General features: G+C 34.3%; 1 protein-coding gene across 3 annotated transcripts in view; it reads right to left on the reverse strand.

Moving 5' to 3' along the window:
- Nucleotides 1-15,934, reverse strand: part of SOX5 (SRY-box transcription factor 5) — a 941,468-nt gene that overhangs the window by 266,291 nt on the left and 659,243 nt on the right. For all 3 annotated transcript variants that reach the window (XM_090275485.1, XM_090275487.1, XM_090275488.1), the window contains one exon: nt 13,844-14,054. In XM_090275485.1, the coding sequence (XP_090131611.1) occupies nt 13,844-14,054 (211 nt within the window). The remainder of the gene's footprint in view (nt 1-13,843; nt 14,055-15,934) is intronic.

The following is a 15,934-nucleotide window of genomic DNA, read 5'->3' on the forward strand; positions in this document are numbered from 1 at the left end:
CTACTGATATTTGCAGTAATTATACCATGCAATGAGTTGTACATTGATATTATATTAATATGTAGGGAGGAGGCAACTTAAGTACAAATTAAATCGAGGCTCAACATGTCAGTAAACTTACACAAGGCCTGAGAACAAATGGTCTGTTTCTTAGAAGGAGGGAAAGATGGTGATTTGTATAATACCTCATTTTCAGTTTCTAATTAAAAAGTTGAAAAATGAAAACTATCTTAGAATTCTAGTCCCTTACCTGTCCATTTCAAAGTAGATAAAACTGTCTATCATGTTTCATGATCACCTGCACTTACATTAATAGCAATAACAATCTTCAAAAAAAATTTTATAGACAGGTAGTACTAAAAAGAGAATAGCAAATAGAAAACCTGTCCTACAGACAAAACAAAAAAGATAAAGTTCAAGAAAAGGTTTCTCACCCTTTTGCAGAACTGTCAAACAACTTCTATTGACCAAGAATAGCACACAGTAAATACAGCAAACAAAAGAAATGCTGAAAGATGTATTTACTTGTTCGAGGCTTTTATTTTCCTTTCTATTTTCTATACACCCCCACTGCACAGTCTGGACTGTGTTAATAAATAACCAGTAGCAACCCAAGGGGACCGAGCAGGGGTTTCTATGATGCTGTCAGGTAAGAGACAGTTGCCTGGCACTGCTGATACAGTTCTCTACAGTGAGTTGCACTCCCACATGGAAAAGAGAGCCCATGGGCTAATGGATGGATCCTTTTATCTATTACATAACGATGGAAGGAAAGGAAGAAAAATTGGAAAACACCAGTTTGTTTTTTGGAACTGTCCAACCCTTTCAATCTGGGAAGAAATAAAACAATTTTGCAAACCATGTCCTGCCAGAGTAATCTTTTCTCAGATAACTTGCTGCGGTTACTTGGAAATTTACTAAACCGTACCTCCAAACTCTTTAACCTTAATAAGCAGTCTACTTTATTTTTCAACTTGTTTCCAATGTGGGGCCCATGCTTTGTTACATGGAAAGTCAATTGAGATCACATTTGAAATACTCTGAATAAATCTTTCCATCTTCATTTTCTAAAATATAAAAAGTCCAAATAATATGCATAAAGACTAAAATTCACCAACTCAGTGATCAGAGTGTTAAGAGTTTACTTCATTTATGACATTAAATAGACAAACAAGAAATCTACTGTGTTAGGTCAGCCTGAGACATTTTCAGTATTTTAAGCTTTCTCTTCAACAAAATTTGTTTCCAAATGTCTCGTGACAGTCTTCCTTCAAGCTATGGGGAGAGTTTAACATAAAAGAAAGTAGGCTAGGTCTAAACTGTGAGAGTAGAAGTAAACTTATATATAATAATATAATATATAATCTATCTTTCTTTATAATATATGAGTTGCCTCATATATTGTTTTATATGATGTATAGATGATCTAAGAAATATTAATTTTGCAGAGGTAGATGAATAAAAGTCGGCTTTCAAGTTCAAGACATCAGAGAAAGGGCATTTATTCTGAATTTCACATAAGATTTTTCCTCCAGCCATCCAAGCTCATATCCAAAAGTGGGAGCATGGATCAGTCTAGTATCCAAAATTCATCAACATGTAAGATGGACTATGTTAATCAATCCAAATGTTCAGGTCATATGCTCATGCTGTTTGCCCTACCCTCATGGCTCTCGCATGATCTTGGCCATATTTCTCCACAACATTAAGGGTAGTTAAGGAAGGCACACAGGGAGTCCTTGAGGTCTCTGAAGTCTGGGAGCAGGTGGCAAAGGAAACTCTGAGTGAGCTCTCCATGACTCTAGTGCCATCCGTGCCTTCCCCATAAACAACTCCTATTTAAAAAAAGACCAAGCATCCACTAGAAGAAAACCAAGCAGGCCAATTTAATTAGGTCATTTGCTCAATACCCACTTCTTCATGTTAAACACACAGCCACACAGGCCTGAGAGGTCTGATTAATTTTAATATGCACGGTCATGACAAGTGCCTCAAGGGTAACTGAGTGAAAAACAAACGCACAAGACACACAAAATCCTCCAGCTAGTGAGTCTGACAAATCAGTTTCAGAAAACTGCTGTGTGTGCTCCCCAGATTAGAGTGTTACTATTCAGCAAGGGCCTGAACCTTTCATTTGAGGAGAAAAGAGGCCTTGGAAACAGGTGGCTGGCTCTTCACTCTTGAATAAATGATACTGTATATCCAAAGGCCGAGGCACATAAGGAACAAGAAGGACTGGCACGTTCCCATAACGTTTATTTCTAATAAACAGCCTGGGTCAGTGGGTCTTTTTGAAGGGATCCATGTGTTACAACTAAATGTCCGGCACCGACAGTTTTAGTTAAAAGCAAGTAAAAGGGGGTTAAAAAATATTAGAAACATTTGGGTAAAGAGATATTTGTCATGATACATGCAGTCCTGTTATAGTAGATAAAATCATGTCTGAGCAGGAATGAAATAAAACACTCTTATATTAACAGACAAGCAGCCATCTTCCAAAAAAGAATGTTGAATTGATGATTCTCGAAAGGATAAAAATTAAGGACATAATCTTAAATATGATTATGTTTTATTAACAGAAGTACAAATTCTACTTAAAAAGAAAAATAGAAGCTTTCTTGGGCCAAATGAGGTCCTTGTACAGACAACCTTATATCTCACGCAGCCCAGGAACCTACTCCTGGTAGACCCTCAAAGACTATCCCCGAACCCTTATAATTCAAGTAGAAAGTCCTTTCAAAAAAAAAAAAATTAATTCTCTACAGCACTTAATGAAGTCAACGACATCAAGATAAACTGCTTGAAAAGGAGATGACAGTGAACAAGTTTCACTTTAGTGCTGAAAAATTACAAGGCTTCAGACTCTGCTTCCTGCATGCTACAGCTAAAACACTTATTCCCGAAGAAATAGGTTCTATAGCATTTGAAGGTGTCTTCTTGTCCTGATCTTTAAAAAATAAACTCTTTTCTTTGTCATCATTTTATGAGTGTCGATTTCCATACAGCGGTGCCTTTGAGAAGGGTGCCTGGAGGTTAGACTCCAGCTTGCTCAACAAGAAGAGAGACATTTTTCAGTGACAGACTGCAGAGATGAACACTAGCCACGACGCATTAGGAGTAGCCTCCACCAGCCGCGGGAGTGTGAGGCACAGAACTTAAAAGGCCTCGATTGAAAAATACCCTTGTTTGTCCTTCAGTGGAACAGCACTTACAAAGCCTCTTCAACACGTCAAAAGGACAGTGAGTAACTAAACAAAGCAACTCAAACCTCTGCCAATTAAAGTATCTTTAGGCTTTTCCCCTGATCCATTCATTTTTTATGTTTCTCACCTCATCAAATGAGGTTTTAAAACAAGAGTGAATTTCAAAGTGAATTTCAATATTCTTAATTTAATGGAATACTTTGGGATTTTGAATTTAGGAAAGCCAATCTCCATAATTCCCTGTTAAAAAAACAGTAATTAAAAAGTTGGTAAAATTAGGGAGTAATTTTTAATTTCTATTTCAACTTGTCTGTTAATGTAATAGGGCTCAATTTAATTTTTAAATGGCTGCTCAACAACCAACATTTAAATGAAAAGAACAGGCATTGTGATTTATAATGTAAACTCAAACATCACACACGCAATGCCTGGAGGGACGTTCACAAGGCCAAATATCACGCACCAGGGTCCGTCTTTTCCCCAGAAGAATCACATATAATGTTGCAGCACACCACAGATGAAAATATATTGCTTATATCATCTACTTTAAGAGCTCTAAAATAAGTCTTAAAACAAGGGGGAAAAGCTTTATATCCATTAGAAGATCTAATGGTTCTATATGTCAACACATTTGTAATAAAAATTGAAAGGCCATTAACACATAATTATATCTGGGGGGAAAAGCACAAGTAAAGTAACACAGAAGGTGCAATCAACTCAACTGAGTTATTTTCAGTAGATGTGACAGATGCCAACATCAAAGAGATATGTTACACAATAAAAATACATACTTTTAAGATTTAATAGAGGATATAATTAATAAACAATAATTAATACAGTTTTGTTTCATAAAATACTAGTTATAAACTTAAAAATGGTTCCATCCATTTCTACAAATGGTTCAAATGGCGTTAAGTGGAAGTCTTCTTTTTTATATTTACCACTGAGATTTTGTATTGCACTACATGATGTTAAAGTGATACCTAGTTACATTTTTCCACCTAAAATATCAATCTTCCCTGGTGGGTCTGCTGGAGAGAGAGAGAGAGACAGAGAGACAGAGACAGAGACAGAGACACACACAGAGAGAGAGAGAGAGAGAGAGAGAGAGAGAGGATGAATAAACATGAATGAGAACCCCAATATTTTCTTCACCCAATGACAGATCTATGTTCTACAGATGATGCTGAGGGTAATGGCTTGAGGTCCGCCACAACATATACTTTTCCAACTCATTCCATTTTCAGTTCTCACAAGAAAAGAACTAATTCTTTTTCTGAAATCTGTACTAAAAGCAATGGATTGTTTCCTGAAAAGTAATATGAGGTTATTTTGCTAATAGGTTGTGCCTTTGGGGTCTTGTAATATAAAACTGTGAGCAAAGATCTCCTAAAGTTCTGAAAAAAGTTCCTGTTGTGTAAATAATGATAAAGTCTAGTTTGAATAGAAAGAAAATTTCATAAATAAATGCAGTTTCCTACACACAAGGAGTATACTCATCATGGCACGACAATTTTGGAGCTGTGGGTGTTACAGTCTAAGAAGGAAGAACACTGACAGATACAGATGCTAAATAAAAGCCAAGCATATGTGGGATCTGAAAGGAAGATCACACACACACACACACACACACACACTAATAATAAAAAGAAAAAAATCAAATTAGTGGAGGGAGGTAATACTGCTTAGAACACAAAAGGAAAAGCTAAAATGTTAAAAAATTATGGAACTTTTGGTCAAGAGAGCCCTCAGTCACCTCACTTACATGTGTCCTTAGCACACATTCACATTTATTGTAGAAAGAAGATTATCAGAAACCCACACTCAATGTGAAATGCCTCTCCTAGTTTGCATTGGTTAAATTTCCTATTTCTTCTAAATCATTAGAGAAATGTTCTTTCTTTTTTTAAATTAATTCTTCAGAAAGAAACTAACCTGCCCACATTTTGATTAGGGAAATATATATATATATATCAAAGCAACTACCTTTAAGAATGTTGGGTGTGTTGTTGTTTTTGTTGTTGACTACATGTTCTAAATTTCCAGAATTTTGAAGGCCTGAATCAGAATTTTTCAGTCCATAAAAGCATCCTGGGAAAGTAGTACTGGAAACTATATAATGTTTCCGTCATGCTTAAAATAACAATGTTTCCAACCAGCCAAGATGTGATAATGACAATAACTGGTACAATTCCAAGTTGGTTATTATAATTTATAAAGTACTTTAACATGCATTACCTCATTTGTTTTCTTCAGCAACCCTTCGATGAAAGTAGGGCAGTTAGCATCATCAATTGAGGGCATATATTCATTACATTAATACAATTATTATAGCAACTTAAAGGCAAGTCAATATAATGTTTTTTACAATGCAAAGTATAAGGTTGATGCTCAGTTTTATGCAAAGAGAGCCTTTTTCAAAATAAAAATCTGTGTTTCCCCAAAATGTTGCAAAATAGATAAAATAGCATTCCCATATATTGTTAAATACTTATTTTATTGCCTAAAAATTCATCAGAGACTAAACTATATAGAGGTTACACCACAATCACATAGTAATCAGTGGCAGAATCAAGACTGAAATCCAAACATTGACTCACAGTGTAGGTGCTCTTTTACATTATGGGTTGATTTGAATGTCAGATAAGAATTATGGACTATGTATTCAAAAAAAGCACAAAAGCATATATTGTCACCATTTTGCATCCAATTTCTAAGATTTCTAAATCCTCTGAAGGAACTTAGGAATTCTTAATTGGAAACTACCCTTGAGCTAACATGTTAGGGTCCTTGGAAGACTATGCAGAAAGAAGCAATGTGTTGAAAGGAATCAGTTACTTTTCTTTTATCACAGCCCCCCAAAGATGAATTATGCAAATGTTGGTGGGGATAGGGATTGTGGAGTGGAAGATCCAATAATAAGCTATCCCCATCTTGAGCCCATTATACGAAATGAGAACCTTCTCTCCCATGCCAGCTCTGTACACCTACAAAAGGGTATTAGTCTCCATTATGTTGAAACAATATTAAAGAACCAGTTATTGCTTTGAATTTTGGAAAAAGTATTTATAGATCAATCCAATTCACTGGAGGAGAACTATTTTATATGGCCAGAAATTCATAGGCAATGCCAGAAACTTTCATTTAAAAAATGTTCATTATTAGAGTTACTTAAAAGATAAATATGAATGTAAACTTCTCATTATGTGGGTATTTTAGTTTTGTGTCCTGGATCTTATAATATCTAGATTTGTGACCTAGGACAACACTCTAAACTCCAAGTCACAGAAAAAATCGGAAGTAATGATCTCAAACTTTCAATAATGGTATGAATATCCATACGATAAGATGAAGGTTGGAGAAGACAGGATGAATGAAATAAACAGGTCGGGAGGTTAAGGAAGAGTCTGAGTAGGATATGAAGAACAGAGGACAGTAAACTCAGACGTAGACAAATGAAACCTAGTCAATTTTTAGAGGGGTGTGAGAAAGGCAATAAAATGTCAAGTACTGGGCTGACTCTCATCCACTAAGAATGCAATCACCTACTATGTGCCAAGTGCATGATTAGGAAGCAGGGAGGCATAGATAATTGAACAAAGAACGCTTTGTTTCAATATTCACATACTTACTACTGTGGAAAGCAAAAGTAAATAAACAACGGTGGTAATGTGGTTAGAACTAACAGAGATGAGTCCACATAAGCTGAATCCTGACAAAGGTGTTCAGAGAAGATGTTGACAGATAAAAGGTGCATGCAAATTCATTAAGTAGATAAGACAAGAAATACCATTTAGGCAGAGGGAACAGCATGTAAAAAGACAGTAATATTAAACAGAGTGCAGGCAGTTTGATAAGATATCATGAGAACATGTACCTTAAAATGTGGTGGAAAAATAAGGTAAGAGAAGAGAAAAAAGGTTGGGTCAGATTGTATATGCTTTTGTGTTCAATACCAAGTAGTTTTGTGGAGGCTAATAATTTTGGTCTAATGCTAGTTGCTCCATATAACAAGAACAACAGCAAATTCCTGGCCCTCAGTTTTTCATTTTAGGATAAGAAGTAATACCAACTGCGGAGTTTGGGGGTATTAAAAGAGGTAGCTTACATAACATTTGGCAGAAGGGTCATGTACTTATTAAGGTCTCTCATCTCCCTTCCCCACAACACCAAGGGGGCAACACTGAAACAGTTTAAACATCTTCTCAACAAATACTTTTAATAGTGTGTGCACTGTTGCACTACTCGCACCCTTAAGGAGTTTCACGCAGGTGCAGAAACGGACAAATAAATGGACAAGTATATTACAGTAAAGAAAGGGTAACAATAGAGACAAGTAACAGTTCTTTAAAAGATGAAAAAAATAACTCAAGGAGTGTAAATAACTCTTTCTAGCAATTAGACTTGGATAATGAGGAATAGAATTATAGATACAGGAGATGGGATCAAGAAGTTTGTAGTGTTTCTAGGAGGAAAAGATGTAAACATGTCTATAATCTGAAACAGTGGTTCCAAAGAATTATTAAAGGCAATATAAATGTTAATATAAAAAATTAAATTAGGAGGCCTGTTGTAATCTTTGCATCTAAAATGATTCTCTTTTAATTGAGATATTGAAAGTTCTCATCAAGGTTAAAAAGTTTTTCAGCTGCAGAGTTAATGAACCTCAATTTTGAATGAAAATCAAGTTAAAGTCTGAATCTGACCCTAAATTTAAATGCTTATTTATTTTTGGAAACCATTCTTAGCTATCTGGGACTCGAGAACACAGGGTATTTGTGGATACCTGTGTATCTTGGTTTTATTAGCTAAATTAATATATCTGGTTTTCTTAGATTTGTTTAAATTTAATGAACAATGAAAAACTCTCTAGAAGTAAGAGGAGGTGATGATATTATTTCTGAAAAAGCAAGAAAAGGAAAATATCAAAACCATGATGTAACTAAACAGTAAAAAAAAAAAAAAAAAAGATATCTGGAGCTGTAGGATGTGAACTGGATTCTCATTCTGACTTTAACACCGACTCGGTGTATAATTTCAAGTGCGTCTCTACCTTAGTCTCTCTTAAAAATCAGGACACAGCCCTAAAATGTGCCTACATTTCATTCCACCAAATTTCTATTATACCACAGCTACTTTGCTCCCATTTTTCTAAAACAGGTTTTTATTAAGATATAGTCTAAGTTTTTGTTTGTTTGTTTGTTGTTGGTGTTTTTTTTGTTTTTTTTTTTGTTTTTTCTGCTTTTTTTTCTTGTATACTTTAAATTCAAACTGTTTAAGTTGAGATAATTTTTAAAATTTTCTGGAAATTTGATCACCATTCAGGCATTAAAAATTTACTTTAGCAGAATATTATTGAATACATTATTATTCATTATTTCAAATGAATTTAGGCACACAGGTGCTAAAGAAATGCATTAAACTATTACCGGCAAAATTCCTAATTGGAAGAAATAGTATAACTAGTGATTAAAGGCATGGATTCTAGTTTAAGGTTGACTTCATTTTGAATAATGACCCTGACAAGTCACCCTGTGACATATTTAATCATTAGTTTCTTCATCTGAAAATGGAGGTAATAAGAATCAGATAATTTAGTTCCTGTGTATGGCACTTTCTGAAATTGGAATAGCCATACATGGTGGCCCTGGTTCTAAGGTTTATGTAAAGATTAAATAAAGTGATTCATATAAATTACTTAACATTATAGTTAAAACAAGATATGCACTGAATATATGCTACCTTTTTCCCCAATACATAGTTGTTTATTCAATATTTTATATAAGGATTGTGTCACATATTATTAAAACTCAGTTTCATTCTTAACTGCTAGATCTAATAGTTAAACGTTAATTGGATTATATCATATTATATAATATAATATTATAGTATATTATATCAGCCAGAAATTTTGAACTTTGAGTTTACTAAGAACCTCAGCATGTTCCATGCCAGCTAAGTGCCACTGCATAAATAAGAATCTTTAGCAGCAGACCATTTTGTGTCATGACAGGCAAAAATTCTGAGGCAGGAAAAGGACACAAACAAAAATACATCAATATATGTCCCCCTACAACTTTTAAAATATTTTAATTAATTGCTTGAAAAACAAGCTAGCTGGAATAAGAGAGCCATTTTTTTTTTTCAACCCATTTGCAAATCTAATTTTCTTTCTAAGCATTTCACCTCAGTGGCCTCCTTTTGTATGACACACCATTCTCCTGTAACTTCTGAATGTCTGTTAGCTTGCTGTTGGCAGGGATAAGGTAGGAAATAATATCGGCTTTCTATTGAAATCTCTTCTCCCTTCTCAATGAGAGGAAGCAAAGGCATGAATATGGCACCGTCATAATGATTTAGCTGGGACTTAATGACTTAATGAAATTTTCATCACAACCTGCTGTTCATTTTAATGGCCTTTGAAAAACAATGGGAAAAATAGCTTGAGAGAAGAAAAGAGTTTTCTGTGGCATATATTTGTGAGCTTAGCATTTACTTTCATTCATCCTCTCTCTGCTCCCCTCATCCCCACATTGCTGCTCCCATCCAAGAGCTGTACCGATGTTTTGCAATTTTTCAAATATAGATTTTGCAGTTGTTTTCTTAAGTTTATTCCTAAGTATTTGTCCGCTTGATGCTGCTATAGTACCTCACAGAACTACAGATCATTTGTTGGTAGAGTACACAGGGTCACTGTTCTGATGCTTGAATGATGTCAGGTGTCCACTCTCACCGCCAACCAGGCTCCTTGATTAGTGGTCTTTTTAAAGCCAGTGCAACTTTCTACTTGCTGGGGAGACTTTAGTTCCCTGTTTTTCTCTCTTTGTAGTAAACAAAATTAAAATACTGGAAATTTCCTTCAACATCTTATTTCTTTACTTACTGTTCTTAAAACAATTTTATTTATTGGTTTTATATAGAGAGGGAGGAAGGTGGGAGGAGAGAAAAAGAGAAAGCAAGAGAGAGAGAAAGAGAGAGAGAGAGAGCAATATCAATTTGTTGTTCCACTTATACACACATTCATTTCATGCTTCTTGTATGCATCCAGGCCGAGGATTGAACATGCAACCCTGGCATATCGGGATGACACTGTTACCACCTGAGCTATTTGGCTGAAAAAGCTATTATGTTCTTCTTGATGATTAAAATCATCCTTTTATTCAAATACTTAAGTTGCTCCTTGATAAATCTCCCAGTTGTCACAGTTATTGAACATCCTTGCCATGGTAAATATCTTTATCAATAATAGTGAATCTACTTACATTTTTTTTTTTTTTTTGTATATTCGATGTACATCTAAGCAATCTGCATACTTATAAAATGTATCTTAGAGTTTCTGTATTTACACCAAAATTTTCTTTCTGGAACTCAGGCTTTTAGATGATTGCCATGTTCAACTTATATTCCAGTTTTGCATAAAGACTATCTCTGTGTTTTCTCAATATCTTTATATTATTCAGTAACAAGTCATTTTTGAGCTGAGCTTCTATTATATTTGACGGAGAAAAGGACTAAAAAAGTCATAGGAAATACAATAATGACAACAGTCTAATGTCCACATGCAACAGTGATGTCTCCTTGTGTCATCTCTTCCTTCTGTAGATGCTCTATCTCTCCTCTTTTGCCTGAGTAGCTATTACTAGATATTAGTATTTTCTCCTAATTCCCAGTATCTCAGGATATCTTCTACTAAGCAAATTGGGGGTCACTTTCTCCTGCCCTCTTTCCTATTCTGAATGATTCATTTGGCTTTGCCATGTCATAAACTTCCAAATTAAGTCTGTGTATCCACTAGAACAGAAGTCAACATGACACAATGGGGAAACACCAAGGTCATATACTAAATCTCTTGTAAGACATCATCTAAAGATAACCCATCCCCCAAAACTACTTTGTAACTCCATACATTCCACAGCATTGCTGGTTCTTCCTAGGCCTTGGTCCTGGACCAGGAACACATCTCAACCCCAAATTAAAAATGTACATGTGAGAGGAACACCTCCTAACTCCTTCTATGAAGTCAGTATTATCTTAATAAAAACATGAGATAAATACATTACACGTAAAACTATAATAGAACAGGTAATATGAGTTCATAACACCTTCTAGGGCCAGAAAGTAAACAAATGCTCAAAAAACGATACCCATAATCATAGCTGTATGTCAAAGTGACATAGAAATCAATTAAAAGTGCTTCCAATGGCCAAAGCTGAACATTTTGAGCAACAAAATAAAATAGAATTAAGTTATAACTCAAAGTATAGAATAAATATCCACAAGTCTATAATTATACAAATGAATAACTGAACACAGTTAATAAATGGTAAAGAGATAAATCCCCCATGGAGAAGGATTCCAAATAAATCATGTAGATACTCCAATCTAAAGACAGGGAGCAAAGCTCCCTGCTCTGTACACATGGGTTGTACATAGCATCTTTCTTCTGAAGAGTGTGGTGTGGAAAGGGGACAGGGAGACTTTTCAGTGGAGAAAACTGACAAACACCACATCAGCCAGTTCATCAAGGTCATTACCAACACTTACAAATCATCTAGAAAGTATTTACCCTTGATATGATGTGCTTTTTAACAGTACTTTACTTTTATGGCCTTCCTCCCAAAACCCATAACCCCAGTTTAATTAAGAGAAAAATCACCAGGCAAATTCCAATAGAGGTGCATTCTACAATATATCTGCAAAGTATATTCCTCAAAACTTCAAAGGTTATCAAAAACAAGAACAAGCTGAGAGACTGACAGCCAAAAGCAAGCCCAAGGAGACATACCAACTAAATGTAATGCATTAACCTTGAAGGCATCCTAGAACAGAAAAACGCACCCTCGGTGAAAATAAAGATGTCTGAATAAACTGTGGGTTTTAGTCAACCCATGAATGTATCACAGCATGCCTGATGAAAAGTAACATTAAAAGTAGAAAGTTAATCATGCAAAATGAACAGAATCTATAAGAAAGATAAAGGAACACATCATAAGGTTAAGAGAAATAGTATGGACCAGCTACTATTTGGGTGATTTCTTATCTTCTTCCTTTTAATATTTCTGTTTTGTAAACAATTGTTATAGTAAGACAAGTATTTATAATGTCCAAAAAAAATTGCAGAATATTAAAATAAAAGTTGTCTGGGTCCTCCTCAAAATCCCATTTTTATCTCCATCCAGATGGGAGCCAAAAAGTTTTTGACTAGATTATCTCTAAAATTCCTTCCAACTGTAAGATCATGTGAATTACATAAATTTTAACTAAAATCCATGTCTCAGCTATGCATCTGGTAGAGACCCAGAAATTTTAATTACCACATGACTCCCAAATATACTGGTTAACACACATTTTGTACCAGCTATATTCTTAATTTACTAGTTTCCTGATAACAGAATAAAAATGAATCTGAGTACTATATAGTACAAATACAATATATTTTTGGTACAAAGTATGTCTTTTTATGCTCCTGTTTTTTTGTTTGCTTTTATGTTCCATCTGACTCTGAAATAGGCAGCATGTTCTTTTGTGCAATAGGGTGACCATGATTTGGATGGATATAGGTTTAAGTAGAATTTAGAAAACATCTGTAACATAAAGTATGGCTATCAGTTATGCATATATTATCCAACTAGAATCAGTTGTTTTATTAGTTTGTTTGCTTTAATTTTAAGATTAGTCCACATGCATATCATATGAAGACTGCTATTAGTAACTATTAAAGGGATTTAGAAGATGGTATCTTAAAAGCAAGGCATCCTGTAAGTTGAACAAATGTGAAATTCAGGATAGCCAAGAGAGTTAGAGAATCACTACTATTCAAATTTCCAATAGGCCTAGTCATATTAATTGTGGACCATACAAGATATAGTCCTAGTGACCAGGGTAGTATGAGATGCATTAATTTATAAAGGTTATAAAATATAACAAAGTTGTAAAATGGCCTCTTGGGCTCTGCTGCCACATTCTATCCTTTTTTTTTTTTTTAATCAATGAAACATTTTTATTAGCAGCTCTAACTTAATATTGTATTAGTGTTTTAATTAAGGAACGTGAAGCCATACAACACATTCAGTAAATAATAATTGATTATTAGGATCATCTGTGTACTCGTACAAGCAATTCACTACTCACTCCGTGTTAACAATACAAGACTCCTTGACCACAGGGAGTAAAAGGGAAACGGATGCATGCCGATTGTGTTGCTTGCTGGACAAAGTACTCAACGTTTGTGCCAAATTGAGGTATGTTTATAATAGCACCTTGAGAACACAGAGGAAACCACTCCAGTGACAAAGTGCTCTTTCCTTCCTATTAGCTGGGGAGCCCCTCCTGGCGAAAACTTCCCATTCACCTGTCATAGGCACTTAATAAGCCACAGTCTATTCTTAAGTCTGTTTTCCTCAATCGCAACTTACTCATGTGTGAAAATAAGACATCACAGCAGAACTTGATGATTAAAAAAAAAAAAAAAAAAAAAAAAAAAACAGAAGAACCAGATTTAAATAGTACCCTTTCTCATAGCATTAGGTTTCCATGTTGTCCTATTTAACTTAGAGGGGACAAGTCAAAAACAGAACTAGATGTTATAATCAAACTATTAAAATAAGTAGATGGAAACAACTTTCTTTTTCAGCCTTTACCTTCTGGCTCGTTTTTGATGAGCTCTTCCATTTTCCTCTGCTTCAAGGTGTCCACAACATCAGCTAAGCTGCCTTTGCGCCGTTCAGGGGTTCCCAGGGTTGTACTAGACAAGGACTCGCCACTCTGTCGCCCACCTTCTTCTGCCTTCTGAGGTGAGGTAGATGAGTTGTGTGGGGCAAATGAAGACATCACTTTATTGCCATCAACTTCCTGAAAGAGAGCAAAGATAAAAGTTGCGTTTAAATTCAGTAAGTTTCTTTTCTTAATGGTTATATGGCTTGAAACATTAAAAAATGAAACATCACTCTGCAAGAAGTAAAGAAAGGAAGAAATTTCTGAAAAGAATACATTAACTTTACAGGCTAGCACCTGAATCAAAGATTAATTCATCACAGTAATAAAAATATGAAAATACTGTCCCTTGGACTGAGTACGAATGGCAATGTAGCCTAATACAAAGCCTATGTTATTGATTAGATTCATTTATGTTTCTGATTGTGTTTGCAAGTCTTAGATTTTCATATGAGCATTAAATGTAGTGGTTGTCTCTAGCAATTCAACTTCATGACATTGTAAAATTTAAACAAATAACATTTTATTTATATATATGTACATATATATATATATATATATACACATACTTTAATTATTCTGATTTTAAGTAGACACCTCTTCTTGATGGCACTCTTAAAGTAGGGTGCTCTTTCGATTTTCTTCCTCCCTCTTATTTTTTAAAGAAGCATCAGCCACCCAGGTTATTTTGACATCAGACAAGAATATTGCAAATTTACTTATGCTTACGCTGAAGATATTTCCAATTTCATTTGTTATCTCAAGCACTGTTTCTGTCAATACTCCGTTATTTTATACTTTAAGCCTCATTTGCCATACAAAGTAAAGTTTCTTGCAGTCTTTATCTAGTTATAATTGTGCATTTGTATAAAAATGATTATTCTATAACTAAAATTTAAACATATTTGGGGTGTTCCTTTTTTCATTATTTTCCCCACAATCTCTGGCACAGTTCTAGCAATCTGTATAATATTTGGGGTATCTATTGTATAAAAGGCACTAAATTGATTTTTCAGACAGTGTCAATAGAAGTGATAGTAGAATGATGAAAAAAATAATAGTCTTATTTAAAGATTTTCCTTTTTTTCATAATCTTTTACTTACTTCCATAATCCTTTGACTTCCACAAAGCGAGTTCTTCTTAGAAATAACTCTGTATCTTAAGGTCTTTGAGGAAGTTACTTTTCCCCTAAGTATATTCTTAATTCCACATTATTAAGTTTCCATTTAATATATATATTTAAATGTGTGCATATTTAATATTCAGAATAATAGATTAAATCTGTCTACACATGTCTTCTCTGTTTAAGACATGTTAATAGAATATGTTGACCCCAGAAAATGACAAATCATACTGATTTGATATCTAATGTTTTAAGGCTAATATTAACATTTTGACTCACTTAAAAATATCCAAAAAATACTTAGTAAATCTGTCATTCTAATTAAAAAAACAGATTTAAAATGGAATGTCAACACAAAGATAGTCATAGTATGTTCATACAATTTTTTAATGAGTATTAATGAGTACAAGGACATTAGCTATGGTACAAATATCAGTTTGTTGGGAGGGGCCAGGAACATAGGGTCAAAGCAAAAGTAAAAATAAAAAAGTGTGTTGTTGCCAGAATCTTTGAAATTGTAACTCTAAACCCCAAAATGGTTTCTATTTCTTATAAACATGACAGAATATGCCCCTGATAATTACTATGTCTTGAATGGATACTCTATAGATAATACTTTCACAGATGAACCTTTGTTTATAAGATACTTGGATTTAGAAATCAATATACATAATGTAGTAATTACAAGCCCCTGCTAAGTGAAGGTACATTTCTGGACTTATTTATTTAAAACCTACACATGAATATAAGCAAATGCATAAACACACACACAGAGCAATCACAAATTCATTCAGTAAACTAAGGGATATTTTCATGAATGGCCCATAAAACACATTAGCTCAGTTTAATGTGCATACCAGACATAGAAAAACTTCTATATTCATTTTTCACAGA

This window comes from Furipterus horrens, unplaced genomic scaffold (assembly GCF_987537825.1).
Source record: "Furipterus horrens unplaced genomic scaffold, mFurHor1.1.pri manual_scaffold_4, whole genome shotgun sequence".
NCBI lineage: Eukaryota > Metazoa > Chordata > Mammalia > Chiroptera > Furipteridae > Furipterus > Furipterus horrens.